The 27,036-nt window shown below is 35.3% G+C and overlaps 1 protein-coding gene across 1 annotated transcript; it reads left to right on the forward strand.

The window, feature by feature from the left end:
* Positions 1–1,756: 1,756 nt before the first annotated feature.
* On the forward strand, positions 1,757–26,074 carry LOC148949582 (acylphosphatase-2). The gene is made up of 4 exons (XM_089092731.1): positions 1,757–1,835; positions 5,669–5,773; positions 11,226–11,352; positions 25,820–26,074. Exons 1-4 carry the CDS (start codon positions 1,757–1,759, stop codon positions 25,932–25,934), a joined length of 426 nt encoding a protein of 141 aa, XP_088948857.1. The 3' UTR covers positions 25,935–26,074.
* Positions 26,075–27,036: the final 962 nt, after the last annotated feature.

Consider the following 27,036-nt stretch of genomic DNA (forward strand, 5'->3'; position numbering starts at 1 on the left):
TAGGATACAACTCTGATTTTGATTCTTGGATCGGTGTTGAAGATATTGACAATGCCCAATGATTTCTATGTAACTTTCATGTCCAACGTTTCCGATCCTCTCTACAATGACTTGAATACGACAAGTGATTTTTGGACAAAACTCTTCCCAGCCGTCAAATTTGACGGTGCATATGAAGTGGCTCTAGTCGACTGTATTCTCAAAAATACCTATGACATCCTGAGAAAGGATCGTAAATATGAAATAAAAATTAGACCCTATGATTGGCCGCCACCACCAGGTGATCAAGAGCAAATTCAAAAAATCAATTGGATGGATTATCCATATGTTGAATTATCTTACGAGGAGCTCACCTGTCTGAATGATTTATGTCGTACTATCAAAAAAAGAATTTCTGCTAGTAAAAAAGGAGCTTTTCATTTCAACTATTCAAAGGAGGAGGGCAAGATCTACATTAATTCACCTATTGCCAATGAAAAGGTTATTATCAATGATAACCTAAAGGATGTTCTCGGCTTTAAGCTCAATATAATCAATGGTAAAAGTGCTGGAAACACTAATTTTATTTTTGCTGACTACCCACCTGCCTTCTCCACAGACACTTGTATATTTCTCTACGCTTCATTTGTGGAAACATCTCGGGTTGGTAATTCAAATGTCCCCCTCCTACGAGTTCTTGAAAAAAGAACCAACCAAGAACATGTTCACTACTACAATATAAATCATCTTCAGTATATTCCCGTAAACACTTCATATTTGGAACTCTGTCATTTAACACTAAGAACCGAATTAGGTGATTCTCTAGCAATTTCAAAAGGCTTAGCAGTGATTACATGTCATTTTCGACCCATTGTCAACGACGACGGTACAATCACCTAAAAAATGAAAAATAGAAGAATTCCATTTGTCTGTCACGATATTGACTGTTATGTTGGTGCTTTGAGTCCACGTCAAATAGCCAATGGATTGGACTACTACAAGGGGCGTACTACAATGTCTGGCTATGGTCTTGGTAGCTGGTTTGCTAGGTTCTTTCGTTCTGCACTACCCCTTGCCAGAAAATATCTTTTACCTGCTGCATCAAATTTTGCTGCCTCCACACTACAGGACTGGGGGTCGGGCAAGAATTTCAAGGAGAGTGTTAAGGAAAATATTAGATCTTCAGCAAGAGCCGTTGGTGAACAATTAAAATCTCGAAAAAATGGGGAGAGATTGAAAAGGATGCGTTCGCGTCATTCACTCATCAGTCTCCACCCAGGCAGGAATCAAAGGACATCAACAAGGACTTTGAGAAATAAAACAACGAAGTACAATAAGCAACAGAAGAAGAAGGAAAAGAAAAAGATTGTTAGATCAAAGAAGGATAGCTTCTCTTAAAATGACTTATCTCCCCCACAAGGAATCATATCCATCAATTAGGTCCTCATTGAATCTATTCAATGCTGAAAATGTTGATGTCAGTGTCAAGTATGGCTACTATGAACAATTTCACCCCCAACAACCCCTCTCGGAAAATATACACTTTCAAATATTTTCCAATGAAGACTATTTAATTGACTTTTCGTCAATATTTATTGATTTAAATGTTGTGGTGAAGAAAAAGTCAGATAATACAACTCCAAATGCTGGCGATGGTCTCTCCTATGAAAACTGTAGTCTAAACAACCTATTCAAAAAAATTAATGTATTTATTAATGGGACATTGGTGAGCACTAGCAATAATTTATCAAACTATGCAAGCTACATACAATTAATAATGATGAAGCCAAAAGCGTATAAAGAGTTGAGAGGACAATCATTGGGCTATGAACATCAAACAGATGTTGATACTGACGGTGAGTTGACTACTGCAGTGACTCAGGAGTATCATCTAGTTGGGAAATTAAATCATGAGATATTCAATATATCCCAATGGCTACCCCCCAATGTCAAGATTGATATAAAGTTACAGATGGCTCCATCAAATTTCATTTTGAGAAAAACACTTCCTGCAGCACCCGATGCAAATGTCATTATCACATCGACAATTCTCCACGTCCGAAAACAACAGGTTATGAGCTCTGTTGCATTGGCAGTGGAAAAGCTAAGAGCCAATGGTAACAACATTAAACTTCTTGTCCCCCATACGATCACCAATCAACGTCACATTGCCACCAGTTCTCGTAGCTATAGCGATTCATCATTTATCAATGGAGAAATCCCATCAAAATTGGCTTTGGCCTTTGTAAAGAGTGGCAGTGCCGGTGGATCCTGAACTGACTCCCTCCATGATTTTAATTTTTTCGGTCTATCTAGCCTTGTGTGCAAAGTGAAAGGTCTTCCACTATCCACTATATCGTTTGACAAAAAAACGTCTAGAACTCTGTACAAATTGATCATGCAATCCTTAGATAACGACTCTTAACTCTTTGAAAATGGAATAACCGACTCAATGTTTTCAAAAAATTATGGGGCTTTTGTTTTGGATTTGTCAGGCACGCAAGATATGACCATAGCACGAACAGGGAATATACGTTTAGAGTGTACATTTGCCAATGCTCTGACTGAGAGTATCACGCTAATATCACTGAGTCAATTTGAAACCTATTGGGAAATCACGCCCGACGGCAGTGTTCTACTAGACCTAGCACCATGAACACAAACCAAATAATCAACGTATTTAGTATGGATCCAGACATGTCCCAGTACAAGTCCTATTGCATACCTTCGGACTTGATTGAAAAAATTCCAAGTGTTAACAATACCCTAATCATTGTTAATAGCAGTCCATCGACTTTGAAGACCGGTCATTGGCTATACATCTTTCAAACAGCAAAGAATATTGAATTTTTTGATCCTCTTGGCCTATCGTATAAATTCTACGCTCCATACATCAGCAACTTTATTGAAAGCAGTGGGAAAAGCATTATTCAAAATCATATAATAGTACAGGATATAACGACTAAGACAAGTTGATTTCATTAACTAATATTTTTAATGTTCATATGTAGTGTCTACACATATTAGCATTTTATAAACATCTACTTTTACTTAACTATTTTTAAATAATTTCTAGTTGATAATATACTTACAAGTGTATTTAATATTGATTTTAGTTCCCTAAGAATAAAATGTTCTAAAGATGTATGTGAAATTGTTTATTAATAAAAAAATTTATATACATGATAAAACGACTTTTCTACTCTTTAGATCTCATCCACTACTAGGTATTTGTCGACAACAACTAGTGCAGGTAGATTATCTGAATTCACAGTGTACTGATCCTGATGTAGTGCAATGTGAGGGTCACATTTTCTACAGTAGAGTGTGACTTCACTCTTGTCATATCTCTTTGTATAGTCAATGATACTATTCGCATTCATTCTATAGAATTCACATGTTTCAATTTGCTTATTTGAAGCAATTTCACAAACAGTTTCCTCAAGTGTCGAATCACATTCTGTCACAGCCAAATAAAAATCAGTGGGCTTATAATCATACCACCCATTGTCTTCCTAACCATGACGTATAAACCATGTTCTTTTGCTGTTCCAACAGTTGAATCGTTGACCCGGTTCCTCCTCCCAAAACAATCTAAAACCACGACGATACCAATCTCGTAGCAATAGACTAAAATCACGGTTAGGATTCTTTCCAATCATACCGGGATGTGTACTCTCCCACTGCTTACATTTATCATAATGACAATTGGAGCATAGGTAACCTCTAGGATGAGAGTCACACACCTATTCAAGACAGGAATTACAACCTTTAATTTGTACAGCATATCCTCTATGCAATTTACACTGGTTGCAGAATCTACACTTTTCATCATACTCCTCAATCATTGTGCAATTCTCACATGATGACCAGCTGCCCTGTGTGTACATACATAACGGACATGTATGGAACATTTTGTCATGTGTTAACGCTCTCACTGCCACAATAAAACTGAGCTAGCAACAAAAAAAAATTGTCTGAGAGAGAGAGAGAGAGAGGAAATCATCCTTGAGCACCATCTTTCTTATGAAAAAAGTCCTAAATTTCTAAACTAATGTTTAAAAGCATATCCACAATATCATTTTGCCGTGTCGTGATAAATATATCAATAAATTGTGTAAATGCATTTGGACCACGACGTAGAAGCTTCATACAATGGTCTAATGATGGAGAATCAGTTTTCATTATATCGACAATCATTCCTATATAAAATATCCTCATTTTAATATACAACTATATAAAATCATCATATATACTCAAATTTTTTTCCATAAGAACTAGATTCCTCATTATTAGATCTTTCTTGAATCTATCCATTTGTTTTTTTTTTTTAGTCCTAACTCTCTCACGATCAACTTGTACCCTAGGAAATATACGCATGTCTACTATAGAAAAAAAAATATCATTGATTTAGAAACAGTTTTATTGGACATAATTACAATAATAATATTCACTGATGCATTTTGTTCTCATCAATATATTTCGATAGGAAATCTAATGCTGACCGAAGTTTATTTATATGGAGAATATTTACTTTTCCAGCAAAACATAGTTGCTCCTCCTGCTTAAATTTGCTTAATGATATCACGTATCTAGCATACATAATGTCCCATTCAAGACATAGTCTACAGACAGCGGTTATTTCCACAGGTACATTAGGTACTCATATATCACTGCTGCTGCTGCTGTGTTTTAAATCATTAATCTCCAATAGTTTAAATGCACCACTCATTTTTTTTTTTTTTCACTAATATACTTGCAAATAAACTATTCTCTTTGAATTAAATTCTCCTAATAATATTAAGTTTAAAGAAAAATATTCCTTTTATTCAAATCCTAATCACCAATCAAGTTATACTCGTTCCTCTTGGCAAAGGTGTAATGACCTGTAGAATAGGACTAGCAGAAAAACCTGTTTGCTACGGGCGCGTACGCAAAGTATATACCTTCAAACAAATTCCATATGATATTTCAAATTACTATAGCTTCTATAGAAATGGTACCTCTTTGCAAATGACCCTGGTAACCCAATTCGTTGAAAATATACACACATAACCATGCCTCAGGCGTATATTTGCATGAATATTTTCAAGTGCATATGGCCTTACTACTTACTTCCTGATGATGTAAGTCACATCTTGACTGAATATCTCTATATCAAGTACAAATTGAAAGAAATTAAATGGGTTTTCTAAGATATCTGGGAAATTCGGTGTCAGATTTTAGTTTTCTCTCGTTTATTTAAATCTATTATCTAAGTTCTACAAGTTATATCAAGGCCGCCAACATAATTCTACCACACAAACTGAAAAAGCTTATAATGGACGAGATAGGGCCCGTCTTTATCGTACCCCATCCCCTTAAAAGATGTGGCTTCGACTTCCGTATTCAAAGGATACCATAAATTGGTGCACCGCACAGAAAACTGTACACAGGAACAGCCAAACCGTACACAAAACCAAAGAGAAAACTGGCTAAGTGCTTCAGGCCTAACCTTCAGCTTGTGCTTAGTGCCTCTACATGTTTCAGTTATACCTCAATTGCAAAAGTCTGTAACAGAGGCCTTAGTAGTGTTTTGATGACAAAAAAACGAGTATTGTTTAGCTTACCATATCATTTTTCAAACTTACTTGACTCAGTCATTTTATTGTTATCATGTAACATTGATGTATCGTTTGTTTATATTGATTTTTGACTATTTCAGTTGCGACTTCACAAAATTTGCTGCCCTCGCAGCAGGACAATGTCGTGTCATTCGTTTCAGTGGAATTTGAAGTTTTCGGTCATGTTCAAGGTAAGTTTTTAAACAATTCTGAGATTGGAGGGTGTAATACATAACTTATTCAAACCACATGAAGCTTAAACTGAGAAAGGTACCTTTTATAGGTAACCACTTAACTTATTATAAACAGATAGAACAATTGATCTCATAAAAGTATTAAAGCAGCAAAGATTTTCATTTTTCTCAGCTGGGAAGACACAATCTTTCAGATAGACTAACTCAGCTATATCAAAGGCAGGACAGTAGTGCTACCTAAACATAGAGCCATATACCTTCAATAAGTAATTTTTTCTGGCCCCTTTGCATGGAAGGGGTAGTAATAGAAGCTTATGATGGGTGTACAGTTTCAACTTAGAAACTGCTGCAATTTTGTCTAGTTTGATTGTACAAATAATGTTATTTCTACAGGACAACATAGCGAAGATTCTGTTTCTAAGAGATTATAGCAGAAATAAAAAAAGCTGCTCCAATCAAGGTAATAAAGCAGTGAGCTGCCGAAGGAAAGATTCATACACCTTCAGTATATCACTGTTCTTTTTTGTATTTTTTTTTCTGGCCTCTTCGCATAATTAAACAAAAAAAGAAGTTTTTTTAACTAACAATAAGGAGCAACATTAAAATTCAAAACGAACAGAAATTATTTCGTATATAAGGGGGACCCACTCCTCAATACCTTCCTCTTCATGCTTTTAAATTTCTTCCGGACAATTCGAAAATCCCCCCCCCCTCCGTAAAATTTGTTGCAAATGATTCAGCCTCAAAAATTCTCCTTGGTATACTTTGATTTGAAAAAGACTTTAAGTTCTAACTGTTTTTCAATCACTCCGGAAATCCTTCCTCTGCGGTAATTTTTTCTCGGAAACCCAAACACGCTGCAAATTTTCCCAAGACAATACCCCCGGAACATCTTCATATTCAAAATTGAATTAAAAAAGAGAAAGTAAGACAAATAAAAAAAAATTCATATAGGATCATTCTGTCAAATCCCCCCTGTTTGAAATTTCGCCTGTGAAATTCAAACCCGGGAAAATTTCCTCCCCACAGAAAATTATCCGAATGGAAACCCACCCCAAGCACAAAATCTCCCTCGAAAAATGTCTGTAAGCTTTCTAATAACAAACACTTTACACAAACAATGGACAAATTTCATAGCTCAAAGGTCTATACCAAGGGGATGTGAGGGGAGGGGGTAAAAATATCTCCAAAGTTATAGTTTTGGGACCTTTCAATTATTCTGAACAAATTGAATATTTCATAATTTTGATCGAACAATTTTGGGAGGGGGGATAGTTGCCCGTCAGTCTTTTTGGTCACTTAAAAAAATGCACTAGAACTTTTTATTTCCGTTCAAATGAGCCCTCTCTCAATGTTCTAGGAACATTGGTTCGAAACGATCATTCCTGGGGAAAAAAACAAACAAACAAAAAAACAAATAAACACGCATTTGTGATCATTCTTCTGGGAACAGATACAACATTCCACATTTTTGCGGATAGGAGCTTGAAATGCGTCCTTTTCATTAAAATTCTTTGACTTTTAGGGGGTGTTTTCCCCCTTTTTCGAAAATCAGAAAAATTTTCTCCTCGGGCCTTTTATAGATAACGTTAAGCTTAATGAATCTTATATATTTGGAATCAGCATAATAAGCTAATTATTCCGATATATCTATTGATATCAAAATTTCCTTTTTTAGAGTTTCGGTTACTATTGAGCCGTGTCGCTCCGTACTTACAGTTCTTTACCCAAAATGCTTGAAGTAGGTGGTAATAGAAGCATAGGATGGGGCTCATTCAATTAGAAGTTAAAACTTCAAGTGCCATTTTTAAAGGTTGAGTGTACCTAAAGGGCGACCAACTAATTCCGTGCCCTATTTTGCTATCAAGCCCACTCTTAATCCAGTAAATACCCGATCAAGATCCTGCGATATCCATTTTCCGTACCGTAAAAACACAAACTGCTATTTGTTTACGTATAGGTTTTATAAAAGAAAAACGGGGCTTGTTTGGTTTTGGCAGCGGGATTGGCTCGAAACTTCCAGGAGTCGTTCTCAGGGCTGAAAAGAACCAATAGATTTTTGCAGGAGGGGGTTAGGAGGCCTGAATAAAACAGAAACTGTTCAGTCACAGATCAGTTTGAAATTTAAAGCCGGAAAACGAAGAGGAGAGTAACTTTTAAAAAACGTTTTGTGTTCCCACAAAAAACAACTGAGGCCCAGAAGATTGCAAAAACATTTTTCCTGATTGGCTCAAAACTTATATCTTTAGGTGCTTGGGCTAAAGGTACCCGAATACAAACGCAGAAATAGATTTAAAACTAGGAGTGTAAAACTAGATCAAAAGACGCTATATGCATCCAGATTGTCAAAAGAGTGCCTGTGCAATATCGTAGGAACAGCTAAGGGTATTACTTTGGTGCTTTCAGGGTATGTTATAGGGAATGTGTAACTAAATCAAAAGACAATAAGTGCTTCCAAGGTTGTCAAAGGCCGTCCGTATCTGTGATATCTAAGGAGCGACAATCGACAAAGTTTGTTAAGTCGCAAATTTCATGGCATGTTGAAGGAGACGTTGAACTAAACCAAAAAAGAAACTAGCCACATCCAGGTTGTCAAAAGGAAGAATCTGCAATATCTTGGGATTGCCTAAATGTATTAAGTTGAAACTTTCAGGATACTTTGAGGGGAATGCTGTGCTGAATTAAATGACACCAGATGCATCCAGATGTTCAGAAGGACGTATCTACAATATATCAGGAACGGCTAGGAATATTAAGATTTTGGAGGCGTATTGAAACAGATGTTGAACTAAATCATAAGACACTATGTGCTCTGAAGGTTGTTAAAAGAGCTTATCTATGATATTTCAAGAACACCTAAAAGGATTAAACTGAAACTTTTAGGAAATAATGAGAGGATGGTCGGTAATATTCGTCTATACCCAGGGTTGTGATATGATGGCGACCGGAAAGGATTTGACCCTACGTAAGCCAAGATATTATGCAAATTTTCAAGCAATTTATTCTAATAATTTTCCAATTACCCATTCGCTAGAAGTTCTATAGTGCAACTATTATCGAAATTGGTTGCAAATATCATTGAATAAATAAATAGCTAGCCAAAATCTTGATGAAAAACCTAAAAAAGTTTCGCAAATACCCCCTTTACTCACCAATAAAAAGCTGTAGTAATTAAAAACAAAGAGAAATTAATTGGAATTAAAGAAATTAGGGGGTTTACTTCTGTTAAATGTTACTTGAGTTGTACTATTTCTGTTTCTTTTCTGTTACTGATCTTGGAAAACTGTTGTTTACATCGGGGAAGCAAAGTAAACAGATAAGTAATGCTAAGAACCTTTTATTAGAATTGGTCAAATTTGATTGAGCCGCATCCCTGTATTGATTTATCTAATGTAGTGTATCCAAAAGCAGTATTTTGTGGGTTATAAGTTTTCTCATGCTGTCTTTTAAGCTTTTTGTTCATCTCTATATACAAGAATGGTTGTTAAAATATAGCCTAATCGTCGAAACAGGAAGGCTGCATGTACATTTTCTTAGAAAGCATTTTTTTAAATTCATTTTACCAACTGATATTTGAAAGAAACTATTTTCTCATTAGCAAACATTTTATGAGGTTTGGAATTGACCGAGTGGGAGGAAAAGGGGGTTAATACTCCACTAGTATATCTCAGATAGCATTCTTACAACAAACTTGGATTTTTTTTTTGCTTTCGCATTGACAGCCTATAAACGTGATTTGCATCACAAGCATCGTATGAAAAAATGATAAAGCAGAGATCTTTACTCATTTCTATATTTAAAGAACAAAGCAGATTGTTATTTTTTTTTTCATCTCCTATATGATACCCAAATAAAACAAGCAAGACTCTATGGACTTCTTCTCTAGTACTGTTAAAACGAAGTAACTAAAATACTGTCACACAACACGGTCTGGGTATATGGCTATGTTTCTCAACATATTTTGCTTGGAAGGTATAAGTCTATGTAGCCGAAAATACTGGTATAATATCCCAAACACCAAAGGGCTTTCATACACAAAACGGCATATTTTTTGGCTAAGTAACGAAATTTTGCGTTTTCTTACTGGATTAGAAACAACCAAAGGGGTCGGGATAAATTTTCTAGCGGAAAATTAAACGTTTTCTAGCAGAAAAAATAAATTATTTATAATCCCATTTTGTTACTAAAAGCTAAATTGAAAAAAAGTCCTGCTAGTAACTGTCCTTCCAGTAAAGCTTCTGCCATAAGCATCAACAACAAGAAAAAGGATAGGGAATTCTGTTCGCATGGCAGTGGAATTCTATATTTAAATGAATATTTCGACTCTATGTCCAAGGACCGTCCTCAGAAAACATAAATATATAAAAGAAAGAGACTTATAATAATATACGACCATTAAAACTAAAATGATTTTTTTTAAACAGTCCCAGCATCCTTACTTCAGCGAAGTTCAACCAGGGCATTAAAGCTGTTCCCTTCTTCTCCAAACTCTGTATTCGCCACTGACAACTTCTATTTTGTCCGTAGCAGATATAGATCCAACATCTTGACTAACTCAATGAATCCAGTCAATGATTCCAGAACTGATGTGCAACATAAAATATGAAGCTTGGCACTTAAAGCGTTCTTCCTTGGAAAAACGCTAGATCTGTTAGAGAGCATATAATTAGAGAGCAGTAATTAGAGAGAATTAATTTGTATTGAAAAAACTGGAAATGCCCCCTCTATATTTTGAAAAACAATTTTTTGGGTTGCCATTTAAAAAAAAAATGGAAAAAAACATGAAAAGGCCCCTCACCATCCCTAGATATTCAGAAACCCTTTTTAAATATCATTTATAAAAAAATCAAAACAATCCTTGCTCTTCCCTCAACATTTTCATGAATTGGCGCCACTGCTAATTGGGAGGAACATGGTACTAAAGCCCCGCTTGCTCAATGCGTACCCCTCTACCTCAAGGATTATTAGCTATTAAATATTTAGGTTTCTGTAGCGTCCACATGCCTAAAAAGCTTCTATACGAGGCTATGAGGTATATGAGGCTAATATATGAGGCTAATCGTCTCTATTATCATACCAAATAAGTTTGAAATTTCTGTTCAAGTCCAGAGCCGTTTAGGAGGAAGCTAATGAAGCTTTAATCCATCTCCCAAGGTCCAAAGATACATACCCATTCTACTTTCTCACTGCAGCATTAGAAGTAGCTATTTGATCATACTACTTCATAACCTAAGCTACAACAACCTGGCACAACTTTCCACAAATCTATAGGGATTTCATTTGTGGGAAGGTTAAGAAAGCCAAATAACTTCAAGGTTAAAGCATTAATAAAATATATATTTAAGTGTAAAAATGACGAAAAATCAGTGATACATCCCCACCCTCACTAAAAGAAGAAATATTGAAGAAGCCTCTTTAAAAGTCTTTTACTGACGACGTTTTTTTTTAGGTTGTTATTTTCCGAAATATTGTAAGGAAATAGCCGACAGTTTTGGCATTGGAGGTTGGATTAAAAACACAAAGAAAGGAACAATTGTTGGCAAGATTCAAGGAGAAAAGGCAAAAGTTGATGAGTTGTAAGTTTTAATTTACAATTTAATACGAAAAGGAAGTCTGTTTCTCGACAAAAAAAAAAATCTTAAACACCTCATATGTCCGAGTTCATGCCAGAAAATATTCAAATTACTTGTTCAAGTCCTTTTAAAAAAGGCTATGTAGTGCATGTAGAAAGCTAATAGGAAACAGATAAATCTACAAAATACTTCTAGAAATGTGTTTACGTGGCCTCTAATTTATTTAACTTTTTTCTTGGAAGTTATTGGAAGACAAGAGAAAACTTTTAAATTACAGTTTCAGCACATAATTTCAAAGCGTTCATTGCAGGGAACAGCAAGTGAAGAGTGGCTACGGCTGGATCGAGGAAGAGGGGGGGGGGGGGCCTGACTCGTAAAAACGCGACAAAAACGTACATAAACAAATATTTGTTAATTTTTTAAAAACAAAATTACCCCCCCCCCCAAAAAAAAAAATTAACAGCCCCCCCCCAAAAAAAAAAATCCTGGATACGGCCCTGAGTGTGACCCTCTTAATATTAATCGAAGCTCTGAAAACCAGTATGTGTAGTCTTATATTCAAAAAAAAATTATTAGTTCAATAACTCGAATAATTTTAGAGAAATAAAAAAAACACTCCAAAGAACCGGCGTGGCCTTGAAAAAAAAAATCACAGAATCAATTTCAATGTTTTTAGAAATTCCTGTCATTTTGGTTACAGCCCTCAAACTACGAAAATACGTAATTTAAAATTTCAAGCAATTCACGTCAATAAACAGCACAATAAAGTGACCGTTGTCACCACTGCTTAGGCTTACTACTTAGAGTAAGTTAGAGTAACCTACTTAGGATACTCTACTTAAAGAATAACCAGAACTTGAAAAAAAGGAAGTTTCAGAAGATTATATACCTGAAATGAATTCAAATTTATCCCGATTTAAAAAATATTAAGTTAAAAGTCATTTCCATTTTAAAATATACGTGATACATTCCTTAATTGACGTTTATTTTCTTATACCTGCAGGATGTAGCTACAGTATTTTTATTGGGGACAAGAGGGGGTACTATTGAAATAGGTGCCATGCAAGCGGTGGTGAAGAAAAGTAACTATTTAACAAACACACTATTTGGTGAATTTAAAAATATTAAGCATACATTATAAAAAATAAATGCACATTAAACAGTCATAAATATAAGTTCTAGTGCTTGACTTTTACTAAAATTGTCAGCAATGAGCTGCTGGAGACGACAGTAGAATAGTGTAAACAAGCTTTAGGGTGGGCAAAGGTGAATACACTCGGCTTTTTTCAGCCAGATTCACCACTAAGGCTGCAGTAAATACCGCCTCCTCCACTTTCCCCAACCCCCCACGCCCAGGACAGGATGCTCAATCTCATAATAGAACCAAGCTCTTTCAAATAGTTGGTGGTAACGAACTGTAAGTAAGGAGCGACCCGGCTCAATAGTAACCGAAACTATAAAAAACGGAATTTTGATACCAGTAGATACATCAAAAGAATCATATCTTACTGCTGATTTCAAACATATAGCTTTCATCAAGTTTAGTCCTACCCATCAACAGTTACGCGCCTAAAAAATATTGGCTGATATTCGAAAAAAGAGGGACAGACCCCCTACAAGTTATAGAACCTTAATGAAAATCACACCATCACATTCAGTGTATCAGAGAACCCTACTTTAGAAGTTTCAAGCTCCTATCTCCAAAAATGTGGAATTTTGCATTTTTGCCAGAAGAAAGATCACGTATGCGTGTTTATTTGTTTTTTGTTTGTTTTTTTTCCCCAGGGGTGATCGTATCGACCCAGTTGTCCAAGAATATCGTGGGAGGGCTCATTGAACTGAAATTAAAAGTTCTAGTGTCCTTTTTAAGTGAACAAAAAATGGAGGGCAACTAGGCCTCCCACGCTCATTTTTTTCCCAGAGTCACCAGATCAAAATTTTGAGATGGCTATTTCGTTCAGCATATCGAAAATATGGTCGAAAATATGATAACGATGTCTTTTAGGATGACTTAATGTCCCAAAGTCCCCGGGGGGAGGGCGGAAAGTTATGAACTTTACCCAATGTTAACATATAGCATTGGTTATTGGGAAGTATACAGAAGTTTTCAGGGGGATTTTTTCTGGTAGTGGGGGGAATGGGTGGGGGGTTATGTGGGAGAATCTTTACACGGAGGAAGCCTTCATGAGGGAAGGGACATTGCTATGAAGGGGGCACCAGATTTCCCATCATTATTTAAAAAAAAGATCAGAAATTAAACAAAAAAAACAAGTTTTTCAACTAAAACTAAGGAGCGACATCTAAACTTGAAACGAATAGAAAATATTACGTATATGATTGGGTTCGCCCTCTAGGAAAGTTTGACTGTCCCACAACTCAATTTTTTTAAACAATAAAAAACTTTAGCGTAAAGAGCGAGGCGTTGAGGAGGGGACAGCACCTTTCATATGCGGAGTAATTTCTGTTCGTTTTAAGTTTTAACGTAGCTCATTACTTTCGGTTAAAAAAAAACTTGTTTTTTCATTTAATTCCAATAGCCCCGGGTATCGCGCTATTCAGTTGCTGTAATTTTGAAGTAATTTTGAATGGATTTTGACTCTGAGTCAAATTTTTGTCTTCTGAGAACTAAACTTACAACATACGTGTTTTATTGAAATATTGTTTACGATTTTTATTAAATTTTTTTGTTTGTGGGTTCGCCGAATTATATTAACAAATAGCATTGATATCAGAGGGCCCCATAAAGCTGAAACCAATGCCACAGGCAGCGCAATAGCACTGTCTAAGTAAAGATACAAGATAAGTTAAAGTATTACCTCATATTGTGACATAATATTGTGTCATATTCCCCACATTTAAGTAGCGACCATATTTTGGATTTGAAAGTATTCGAAAAATACAGTTAGAATTATTAACTTATCCGTCGGGCATTGTTTGACAAAGAATATCCAGAAAATTTAACAAATCTTGGCATCATTGCGGCAGAAACCGTCAATTAATTAAAAATTACGAGGGATGCCAATTGGAAGGGAAAAATTGTCGCCGAGAGTTTGCAAATTACGTCCCCCTTTGTATCTTTGTTTAAAAAAACGGATTCTGTAAAAAATACACAAAAGTTTTTCTTGTGTAATTCAGGGTAGGGGGGGTATACATTTCCAGGAGGGGTTACAATGAATATCGTTTTTATGTGTATAATTCCCTTCACGAGCAAAGCACGGTCTCCTAGTGCTGCATGATAAAATTGATAACAATAGAAAACGAGAACGGGTTGGTACCGCTAATACGTGTACGCAAAATTTTCTAAATTGTGAGAAAAATGTACATATTTTGTTTAAATTCACTTTATTCTATTCTCGGCAGACATTTCGCACAGCATGCTGATGCAGAGATAATAAATGTCTCACAAATAGCACTGACATTGTATGATCAATTTGAGTTATAATTCTTAGCATATTTATTTCAGTTCTTTTTTCAGAGCTGGTTAAAAGAAATACATAGAAAAGCGAAAATAGCGAGAAGTCAGCATGATATTTTCCAACTCATAAATACTTTATTAAGTATTTATGAGTTGGTAATTGAATCCCAAACGCAAGGAATAGGACGTTATCAGCGTTTATTAGGCATTTCAATGACAAATAAGAAATTTGGAATTCCAATTAAACACTGAAAATAAAAATTAATACAAATAAATGATTTCTGGAGCGGATGCACCTCTACCATTTCTATGACCAAACTACAACCGATTTGACCTATCTAACTATAGTGTGAATATCATTATAAAATGCACCAGGTCTTATTTTCTTTTTCAATGAATTCTTTTTCATTCAGGAAATTACATTCACTGTATACCTACCTTCTTATTCTTCACTGATTCTATTTGTTTCCTATTTGCAGATGTAGAGGGTGTATTCATTTCCACTTTGAAAGTTTTAAAACAAAAGAATCCAATCCTGAACTCATAAATTATAGGAGGTAAAAGCACCTTAAATATCAAACTTAAATAAAAACTAGATTCTCAATTTTACTTCATAATAAGTTTTCAAAGACAGTATATTTGGGAAAGTATTAATGTGGAACAAGTTATGAAGCGTAATGGACTGCTATTTTTATAGTTTTCCTTATGTTAAAAATGAGCATGGATTAATAAAAAAAAAAATATCTGCTCAAACTAAAGAGCAAATTTGACACTTAAACAAGTAACAGGTTTTAAAGCAACTTAATAAATTATAGTTTTTTCCGAATTATTGGGGGGACACTGCACCCCGTGCCCCCCCCCCCTCAATGACGCCACTGGATATCTGAATACAAAAAACAACGTATCAAACAATTGGTGGTAACGAACTGTAAGTAAGGAGCGACCAAGCTCAATAGTAACCGAAACTATAAAGAAACGAATTTTGATACCAATAGTTATATCAAAAGAATCGGCTTATTATGCTGATATTAAATATATAGGCTTTATTTAGTCCAGTCTTTACCATTAACAGGTACGAGCCTGAGAAAATTTGCATTATTTTTGAACAAAAGGAGAATCATTGGAACGGTTGCTTTTTATGGTGCAAACCATAAAAAGCGATTATCTTCGATATAAATTATCTTCGATAGTTTATAGTTTGGCCAAAAAAGAAAAAGAAAAAAAGGACGTTGTTATGTAGAAGGGGTATATAAAGTAGGCTGTAACCTACTTGTTTGGGCTTATCCAGCCCAAAGAAAGTTCTTGTTTAGGTTAAAATAGATGGCTAATGGGCAAAAATATGTAAATGGGCAAAGCTAGGCCCTTTAGAAGAGGGAATAGTTCCGTTTTGGTTATCCTGATAGATACATCAATGTAGAAGCGTCTCGATAAGATTATTTGTAACTTTTGCGGGATATAAGGACTTTGTTCAGGTATTCAGCTGTTAAAGTAACGAGGACATTAAATACAAACATTTTTTGCCCCTTTATTTATCTAAGTTCTATTATTACCTGAAAACGGCGATTTTCCAAGATTTTTCTTTTGGTTGTTTCAAAATTATGAAAATTTTAGGGCAGTATAGCATTTTCGTCAGCATTACCACGTCGAACCGTGAAAATAAATAAACAAAAATAATTAGATAAATTTGAGAATGCTTTTTGTACGTAAAAATGTAAATACTAACAATCTGTATATTCCCAAAGACAATCAAACTTTCAAAGAAAAGCTATACCTTCTTAGGCTGTGTGGTACATTTTGTTATAGCTTAATGTTAGCTGATTTTTTATTCACGTTTCTTTTTTTTTCAAATTTGGCGCCCGTTACAATCAAAACTTCAACAAAATCAATTTAAACAATCCAATTTCCTTTTCCATGTCCTAAATATTCTAAAAATTTTCCTGCTTTCTTTCTAAGCTTGAGTAATTTTTAAAGTAAAACAAATAAAATAAAGTTTTAGTTTACGAAGATGTTTTCATTTATTGTGTTTAAGTAATAATTTATTTAAAATTTTTTTGTATTTTAATATTGCTGAGCTTAATTTTTATGCACAAACGTTTGGCAGAGGTTAAGACATTTGGGACATCGAGAAAATCTTTTATGTCAACCTGGAGATATGCCATCATGATCACCTTTTATTTTGGCAATATATTTTAAATGTTTTTACACGTAAACAAGAAGTAATGAATCAAGAAGTAATATTATATTTTAACATTACACTTTTAACAAATTTATATTATATTTTAACAAATACACTTTATTATGTTTTTTTAAACACTTTTAACAAGTTAATCCCCCATTTCAGAAAGTTGAAACAATGCTTTACATCAGCATTATTGAACCTTTTTTCTCTTTGTTTTTCTTAAAGAGATTTCACGGCGCCATTCACACAAAATGCTTGATTCTGTTGCTTGAAGGAATCAACAGATGGCTTCGATGGGATAACCTCTTAGACGTTTTCTCTTTTCGGTAACTAAAGCGGGCTGTGTACCTCGAACGATGCCTTCTAAGTCTTAGGAATCCATGCCTAAAAAGGGCAGCCACATTCGGAAAGAAGTCTTATCACTGATGGTTGAACCGAATGTAATATGGCTTTAGGAGCCCAGAATTACCGTGGATTTTCTTGGACAGGAGGGAAGAATGCATTCAGTAGGCCATCTCAGAAATAACAGCTGACACACAAATTCTTCGAGACGAAGTGCACCTGCTCCCTTCATATTTTTTTTCTGCTTTTTCTTTTTTCTTTTTTTTTGGAGGGGGTAGGGGGAGAGTAGATTCAAAACTTTTTTACTATTCTACTCGATTCTAAACTGAAAAACATTTTGTCATTAATGCGGCACCTCTAATTGCTTCGTAACATCTTGTTTAAGTACTTTTTCAATGCTTTCACTAATTTTGCTTTGCTGAAAGCAATACTTAGTGTTCAATACCATTTTCATTTGGCTTTTTTACGGACAACACCCATCACATATCAGTCAGTTTAATGTGGTGTGCTTGAAAACAATTTCCTCGCAGTTTCAATGGTTTATTTGCTTTCCAGTTTTTCCATAAAATGTTAAATAGGAACAAGACTTTAGTAATTTACCGTTAAAGCCGGTTTTCATTATGGCTTTTTCAGGGGAAGTCGACAATCTGAAAATGGCTTGTCGCTCATAAGGTTTCAGTTTTCCTGAAAAAATCTGCTTTGGGTTTACCTTTTGAACTTTAAAAAGCATCAATGGAGACTATAGCAGCTAGAAAAGTAAAAAGAACGGGTGGCAGCGACTTACAAGAACAATAATGAAGATATGGCTTTAGTGACTGCTAAAATTTATCAGTAGCTCTTAGTGAATGAAATTTTCATTAAAATTTCACAAATGTCTGTTAAAAGAACAAGACATGGCATTTTCTTCATTTTCCGTGTTTTGATTACGAATAGCACCATAGTGCAGTCTAGCGACTTTTATTGTATTAGCGATACTTGCCATCTATCGAAAAGCGCTTTCTTTACGTCTTCCGAACAGGGTTGCCAACCTGACCTGGAAGAATTTACTAAATCGGAGAGGAAAAATTTACTAGATCGCATCTGTTTTAACTAAATGCTCAAAAAAATTGAGCATTTGAGTTTACCTTTTGAACTTTAAAAAGCATCAATGGAGACTATAGCAGCTAGAAAAGTAAAAAGAACGGGTGGCAGCGCCTTACAAGAACAATAATGAAGATATGGCTTTAATGACTGCTAAAATTTATCAGTAGCTCTTAGTGAATGAAATTTTCATTAAAATTTCACAAATGTCTGTTAAAAGAACAAGACATGGCATTTTCTTCATTTTCCGTGTTTTGATTACGAATAGCACCATAGCGCAGTCTAGCGACTTTTATTGGATTAGCGATACTTCCCATCTATCGAAAAGCGCTTTTTTTACGTCTTCCGAACAGGGTTGCCAACCTGACCTGGAAGAATTTACTAAATCGGAGAGGAAAAATTTACTAGATCGCATCTGTTTTAACTAAATGCTCAAAAAAATTGAGCATTTGAGTTTACCTTTTGAACTTTAAAAAGCATCAATGGAGACTATAGCAGCTAGAAAAGTAAAAAGAACGGGTGGCAGCGCCTTACAAGAACAATAATGAAGATATGGCTTTAATGACTGCTAAAATTTATCAGTAGCTCTTAGTGAATGAAATTTTGATTAAAATTTCACAAATGTCTGTTAAAAGAACAAGACATGGCATTTTCTTCATTTTCCGTGTTTTGATTACGAATAGCACCATAGCGCAGTCTAGCGACTTTTATTGGATTAGCGATACTTGCCATCTATCGAAAAGTGCTTTTTTTACGTCTTCCGAACAGGGTTGCCAACCTGACCTGGAAGAATTTACTAAATCGGAGAGGAAAAATTTACTAGATCGCATCTGTTTTAACTAAATGCTCAAAAAAATTGAGCATTTGAGTTTACCTTTTGAACTTTAAAAAGCATCAATGGAGACTATAGCAGCTAGAAAAGTAAAAAGAACGGGTGGCAGCGCCTTACAAGAACAATAATGAAGATATGGCTTTAGTGACTGCTAAAATTTATCAGTAGCTCTTAGTGAATGAAATTTTCAGTGTTAACTGAAATTTACCGATATTGTTATAGAAGCTTTTTTTTATTCCAATATTCACGGCGCCAGGTACTTCAAAGTATCTGATGTGCCGCTAGAAGCTTAACGATCTTTATCGATTAATCTTAAATGCCTTGAAAAGTTGAAAGGTATTTGGCATGAATTTTGAATTTTGAATCTACCTCGAACGATGCCTTCTAAGTCTTAGGAATCCATGCCTAAAAAGGGCAGCCACATTCGGAAAGAAGTCTTATCACTGATGGTTGAACCGAATGTAATATGGCTTTAGGAGCCCAGAATTACCGTGGATTTTCTTGGACAGGAGGGAAGAATGCATTCAGTAGGCCATCTCAGAAATAACAGCTGACACACAAATTCTTCGAGACGAAGTGCACCTGCTCCCTTCATATTTTTTTTCTGCTTTTTCTTTTTTCTTTTTTTTTGGAGGGGGTAGGGGGAGAGTAGATTCAAAACTTTTTTACTATTCTACTCGATTCTAAACTGAAAAATATTTTGTCATTAATGCGGCACCTCTAATTGCTTCGTAACATCTTGTTTAAGTACTTTTTCAATGCTTTCACTAATTTTGCTTTGCTGAAAGCAATACTTAGTGTTCAATACCATTTTCATTTGGCTTTTTTACGGACAACACCCATCACATATCAGTCAGTTTAATGTGGTGTGCTTGAAAACAATTTCCTCGCAGTTTCAATGGTTTATTTGCTTTCCAGTTTTTCCATAAAATGTTAAATAGGAACAAGACTTTAGTAATTTACCGTTAAAGCCGGTTTTCATTATGGCTTTTTCAGGGGAAGTCGACAATCTGAAAATGGCTTGTCGCTCATAAGGTTTCAGTTTTCCTGAAAAAATCTGCTTTGGGTTTACCTTTTGAACTTTAAAAAGCATCAATGGAGACTATAGCAGCTAGAAAAGTAAAAAGAACGGGTGGCAGCGCCTTACAAGAACAATAATGAAGATATGGCTTTAGTGACTGCTAAAATTTATCAGTAGCTCTTAGTGAATGAAATTTTCATTAAAATTTCACAAATGTCTGTTAAAAGAACAAGACATGGCATTTTCTTCATTTTCCGTGTTTTGATTACGAATAGCACCATAGTGCAGTCTAGCGACTTTTATTGTATTAGCGATACTTGCCATCTATCGAAAAGCGCTTTCTTTACGTCTTCCGAACAGGGTTGCCAACCTGACCTGGAAGAATTTACTAAATCGGAGAGGAAAACTTTACTAGATCGCATCTGTTTTAACTAAATGCTCAAAAAAATTGAGCATTTGAGTTTACCTTTTGAACTTTAAAAAGCATCAATGGAGACTATAGCAGCTAGAAAAGTAAAAAGAACGGGTGGCAGCGCCTTACAAGAACAATAATGAAGATATGGCTTTAATGACTGCTAAAATTTATCAGTAGCTCTTAGTGAATGAAATTTTCATTAAAATTTCACAAATGTCTGTTAAAAGAACAAGACATGGCATTTTCTTCATTTTCCGTGTTTTGATTACGAATAGCACCATAGCGCAGTCTAGCGACTTTTATTGGATTAGCGATACTTGCCATCTATCGAAAAGCGCTTTTTTTACGTCTTCCGAACAGGGTTGCCAACCTGACCTGGAAGAATTTACTAAATCGGAGAGGAAAAATTTACTAGATCGCATCTGTTTTAACTAAATGCTCAAAAAAATTGAGCATTTGAGTTTACCTTTTGAACTTTAAAAAGCATCAATGGAGACTATAGCAGCTAGAAAAGTAAAAAGAACGGGTGGCAGCGCCTTACAAGAACAATAATGAAGATATGGCTTTAGTGACTGCTAAAATTTATCAGTAGCTCTTAGTGAATGAAATTTTCAGTGTTAACTGAAATTTACCGATATTGTTATAGAAGCTTTTTTTTATTCCAATATTCACGGCGCCAGGTACTTCAAAGTATCTGATGTGCCGCTAGAAGCTTAACGATCTTTATCGATTAATCTTAAATGCCTTGAAAAGTTGAAAGGTATTTGGCATGAATTTTGTCTTCAGTAGAGACGTTTCTAATTATTAATTTAATATTTCGATATATCTGCAAGATTAACTCTGATTCAGCTGTACACGAAAGGTCACATAAGAAGTGGAATACGCAGAACATTAATAATAATTTAACCTGAATTTAAGCAGTTCCTGCATTATATAAAAAAAAATTGTTGTTCTATGCTTTTATGTTAAAAGGTGTGCGAGTAAAAAAAAACGAGTAAAAAAAACAAATTTTTTACTCGTTACAATTATGTCGAATTTTGAGCCAGTAAGAAGACCGCAAAACCTGATGAAAAGAATGAAAAGTTTTCAAGCCACGATATTTTCCAAGAAAATTCTCTGTTTCTCTGTGGCAGTTTTGGTTATATATGTAGTTATAAAAAGTCTCGTTCTTTTAACAGACACATTGAAATCGGTAAAAGTGAAGTCTGTGTTTCGGTACCTGGGTTGAGCGTCTATGGATTTAAAGTTGGGGCATTAGCTTGCTAATTTCAGTACCCAAAGGAAAACATTAGTCAATAATGTAGGGAAAAGAAAACAGGGGACAAATGTTCGTCGACGTAATACTTCAACCCCCATCCCTAAGAGCCAAAAATGTCAGGTTTTAAAAATGAATCAATTAAGTCTCCTACAAAGTATCCGTGGTTTCTCTAATAAAGCGCAATTGCAGGAAAATACCTATCAGAGACACCACCCCTCGGAGCAGTCATGCCAATCAATCGCAACTGCCCCTGGATTTGGATATATATTTGGCAGAAAAAATTGAAATATACAATAGCTCCCATCCTAGATTTTGAAAATGCCTTTTTATTTCTTCACTGAAGAATTCCTTGTCCCCCTCCCCCTACATATTCGTCAATTTGTGCTACTGCTCACAACTAAATTAAAACATTGTCAGAACCGAAATCCTTTGATACCAGAATGAAGAAGCTGATATCCCGACTTTAGGTGCCTTTATGTTCTAAAACTAGCAAACTACTGCCCCGATTTGATCTAGGAGAGCACTGACCCAGGTACAGTAGACCCAATTTTGCTGAAAACCGTAGTAGAATGGCCATGTACAAAGAAATAGGGTATTTTAATCGTTTCCTAGTAAGATTACTTAGTGATAAGAAGGGCAAAGGCCCCCCCCTCCCCCCGCCCTAACTAAATAAAACCTATTTTCCGAATCCCTAGGGCATACTGAAATGGTACCAATGTTCCCTCTATTTTTCTGACAAAGACTAAGTGGAAACTTTCAAACTAAACTTAACTCCATTTGCTCCAGAACTCAACTGTCAATAATCAAATAATTAATTTTCTTTACTATTGCATCTTGAACAAAACTTCACCTTATATCTGTCAGTTTAAGAAACATTGAAATGATGTGTTTCTTAATTTACCATGTTTGACAAGCTTGTCCTTTATGAACTGTCACAATTTCCTAGACCTGAATTAGTTTTTGAGTGACTTCCAACTTGTAAATGTTTTCAAATTCTTGTCATTTCAAATAATGCTCTTTATAAAAGTTGCCGGAAAGGGGGGGGGGGTGATTCACTGAACACTCTTGTGTACAGCAAGAGGAACAGAGGAACGCTACAGAGTGCGAATATGTTTTAAATGAATTTATTTAAGTTAAATTTGATATTGGGAGTTAGCCACATACGTGTAACCAGAAATTACCTTCTTACAACTTCTAAGTTTGTATTTTGGAATTTTTATGTCATCCTCTGAAATAGCAAGTTTGTGGTAGATAAAGACAATTCTTTAGATATTTAACTTAAGGACATAAAAAAACAAAAACTTAATTTAAAAAAAAAACACACACAAAACAGTAAAGAATTTGCAGAAAAGTTTGCTTACAATTTAGGGTTCCCACCAAAATTGGTCCTTCGATTTTGGCCAGGTGTCTTTAGCGTTTCAAGGTCGGGGATTCACTTTCCTTATTCCGATGATTAGAAAACACTAACCTAGCCAGAGCCCTGTACACATAAGAATACTACCATGACGTCTATACAGGTCTATTAATTTGCAAAAGTACCAGACTTACCAAACTGTATCTCAGATCTTAAATACAATTGAACTATTTTGGTGCCAGAATTGCAAACGTCCTTCCCCGATCTTGATCCCAAAAGGTCCCTAAGAAACCCAATGCTGAAATTCCATTGTTTCTTAACGAATATTTTTCTAATTTTATTTTATACATCAAAAGATGAAAAAACTGTTTAGCTACTTTCCAAAGGCCCTTTTTAATAAATATTTGCAGTAAATCCTCTTTTATCTCCCCAACATCTTCTATTTCGCCTTTCCTACACCCTTTTAACTCCTTGCTTTGTTTTTTTTTTCAACCACTGATTCCATCCTCAAAACCCAAGAAATGGGATGTTCCAGCAGGGATATACACAGTAAGTGAGCCTCGTGGCCCGATCTTCCACGAAATCCTAAATTTTACTGAATTTGGGGAACTTCTTAGTCAAATTATCAATTTTTTGTTTGTTGGGCCCCCTCGAAAAGAAATCACAAATTTTACAGGTATATGTTGTGTCCCAGCATAACCATTCAAGATTAACTCAACATATGGCTTTAAGTTGCATAATCGATCATTTAGCTATGTTGACTGCGGGATGTTCTGTTTAACGTTCTATTTGTTCCGCTTTTCGTGTGATCTTGCAAAAAACTAGACATTTTTAATCTATAGCCCCCCTCCTCCTTTAACCCAGCAAAACAAACTATGTTACCCTTACCATTAGAAAGGTTTCTGAAGTGAAAACGCCTCAAGTTTACATTATTAAAGTGACCTTAAAATAAAGTGTTAAAAGTGTTACATATTTTCTTAAAAAGTAAAAACATATGGTTAATTTTTTTAACACACAAATATGAAAGGTATCATTTTTTTCGACAGTTTCTGCTCCGTTGCAACAGCTAATTATTATTTATCCCTTACTCTGGGATGGATCATACAGGCGCGGTTTCAAACAAATCGGGCAACACGCTCTATGTAAAGAGCGCCCTGTGCCATTAGTATCCAAAACTCCAAAAACGCAGTTTTGATAATAATACATACACTTTAAAGACTGTCCTTTCTATGGTGAGTCCAAATATGTTAAATTCATCAGATTTAAATCTGCCTGTCAGATGTTGTTAGCATAAGAAGACCTGCATTATTTTAGAAAAAAGGGAAAGTAATCCTACAAAAAAATAACTGATGAAAGTTCCACCATTAAATTTAGCATATTTTTAGCCATGAAAAACAACTCTCAATTTCCTATCTGCAATAATACAGATTACACATTTTTCACGAAAAAACTGCTCACGGGTTGGTTTTTTTTTCTATTAGCGGTGGTCTTATTGAATTAGCGGTTATAGAACATTGTACAAGGCCTTCTTTAAATGAAAATCGATAGCGCACTTCTAACTAAAACAAGAGATCGTTGAAGAGCAAAGTAGTGACTTTTTCAGGCGCAAAATAACATTTTCGGCCACAAATACGGTCAAAATATGTAAATATTCTGAGACAGTTAATCAATCTTGGACTACCCAAAGTTATTCATGTAGCTTCCCCGTTTTACAGGCCATTATGTCCCATGACTGTGTATCTGTCCCTCAATATACAGACCGTCCACACAAAAAATTACTTGTTATAGACATTTTTTAAACCAGAAATTGTAAACTAGCTGTCGTAAAAATAATAAAATAAATCATATCAGAGCATAGTGCCAGTTTATGTCATTTCGTTCTAGCAAAACAACACAAAACATATTATAAGATGAACGGTTGGTTTTGAACTGCCGAAATACTATTTAAGTATCCTCACAGCTTCAGAGATTACAGCGGCGCTTGGTAAGTCACTCATCCCTAAGCGAATGTGGAGGCTATGAAAATGAAGCGAAAATAACACATGTTTCAGAATAACATTCAAATTCCAGAATTCGAAGGGATAAGTTTTACCTAAGTTTTCTTCAATTTCTTTATTTTAGCTTGCTAAAAATAAAACAACATCAGAAAAATAAATTAAATTATTCGGACACGTGTATTTAATTATTCACACATTAGCGATACCACTAGTAAAGGATTATCAACAAGCTAAACATGCACAGCAGTTTCAGGGAAACAGCTTTATGCACCTACCACAGCATAAATATTATATACTGCGGACAATTGCTGTCTTCTCCGTTAAAGATTTTTGGGACAGATCAGTCTCGCACATTTCTCATGACTCTGCCTTCGCACGTGCACAATTATAAATTTTCTGCACATTACGATGGGAATGCCAAGTAAACGCTTGACACTGCACTGAAGCTACTGTTGTGACGCAAAGGGAAACTTCCCTTTCCGCGCACTGTGATGTCTCCCATTTCTGAATCAATTTTTCCAAAGTGTATAATATTTGTGCTGTGGCAGTTACTAAAAGAAGTTTTTCTTAATTTCAGGGTGAATTGGCTATCTCACACAGGAAGTCCTGGTTGCAGGATTGACAGATGTGAGCTCTCGAAATGGGAATATTTAAGAAGACCAGATTTCAAAGGATTCAGCATTCGATTTTGAAACCCTCAAACGTGCGAATAATTGGTTTAGATCCTGCGATAACATTATTTATCAATTATTGCTAGAGCATTAGAGTGAAATTATCAGAATTCATGTGCTTGTATATGGGTAACACTATAATAAATCTGTCAATTTTTTAAGTATATCTAGGGTAACACAGGTGTGTTTTGCTTATTCAATGGACGTTACCAGGAGCGGAAATTCACGGAAACGGAGATGGAAAGAAACAAGGATTTTCTTGTTTTTAAAATAAAGATACAAATAAAATGAAATTTTCGATATCTAAGGGGGAGGGCAATTTCTTTTTTCCAATGAAAATACTCCCCAAAAATTTATTTTTGAAAACCAAGGAGGTAATTTCCCCCTAAACCCAGATGGCCCATCTGGATACTACCAGATAACATGGAAAAAATATTGTAATCAGTGTTGTTTTAATTTTTTTGTTTGGAGGGGGATACAAAACAATTCGTGGGGGGGGGGGACAAAAAGATTAGCGGGGACCAAAACAAATGTACATTTTTTTCAAAACGTCTTTTTATTGCTCAAATTCAAACTAAGATGTCGGGGGGGGGGGGCTGGGTTCAAACCAGGTAATCCCCCCCATGAATACGGGCATGATTGCAATGCTCGAAAATGTATAGTCATCATGAATCTAAAAAGAATGGTGACAGCTGAAAGTTAAAACAATTAAGTAGCCTCAAAGCTTCAGAGACTACAGTGATGCGTGGTGAGGGGGGGGGGAAGCGACAATGCTATAATAGAAAAAAGATCCACAGCCCAGTGTTTACTTGGAAATAACCTTTACGAAACCTTTGCTGATGTCATGGAAGAAAAATCACAACGTGTCATATACCCATGGTATATGACACGTTGAGGCTTTATGGAAGAAAACCAGGACGGTTTGTTATTACAAACAAGCTGTTGAATCTTGCACGTTCCGCACGGTCTCGGTATCAGCAATATCTGGATGAAAAGAAAAAGAAGAGCTATCCGAGAAGGAGAAAGCAGCTTTCGAAGAGGACAACAAGCGGAAGTGGCAGGAGGTCCACGACAAAAAGAAAGAAATAGAAGATCTGGAAAGCAAAAGGAAAAATAGAACAGA

The sequence above is a fragment of the Artemia sp. Qi Xiang Cuo genome, chromosome 8 (genome assembly GCF_049724085.1).
Source record: "Artemia sp. Qi Xiang Cuo chromosome 8, ASM4972408v1, whole genome shotgun sequence".
Lineage (NCBI taxonomy): Eukaryota > Metazoa > Arthropoda > Branchiopoda > Anostraca > Artemiidae > Artemia > Artemia sp. Qi Xiang Cuo.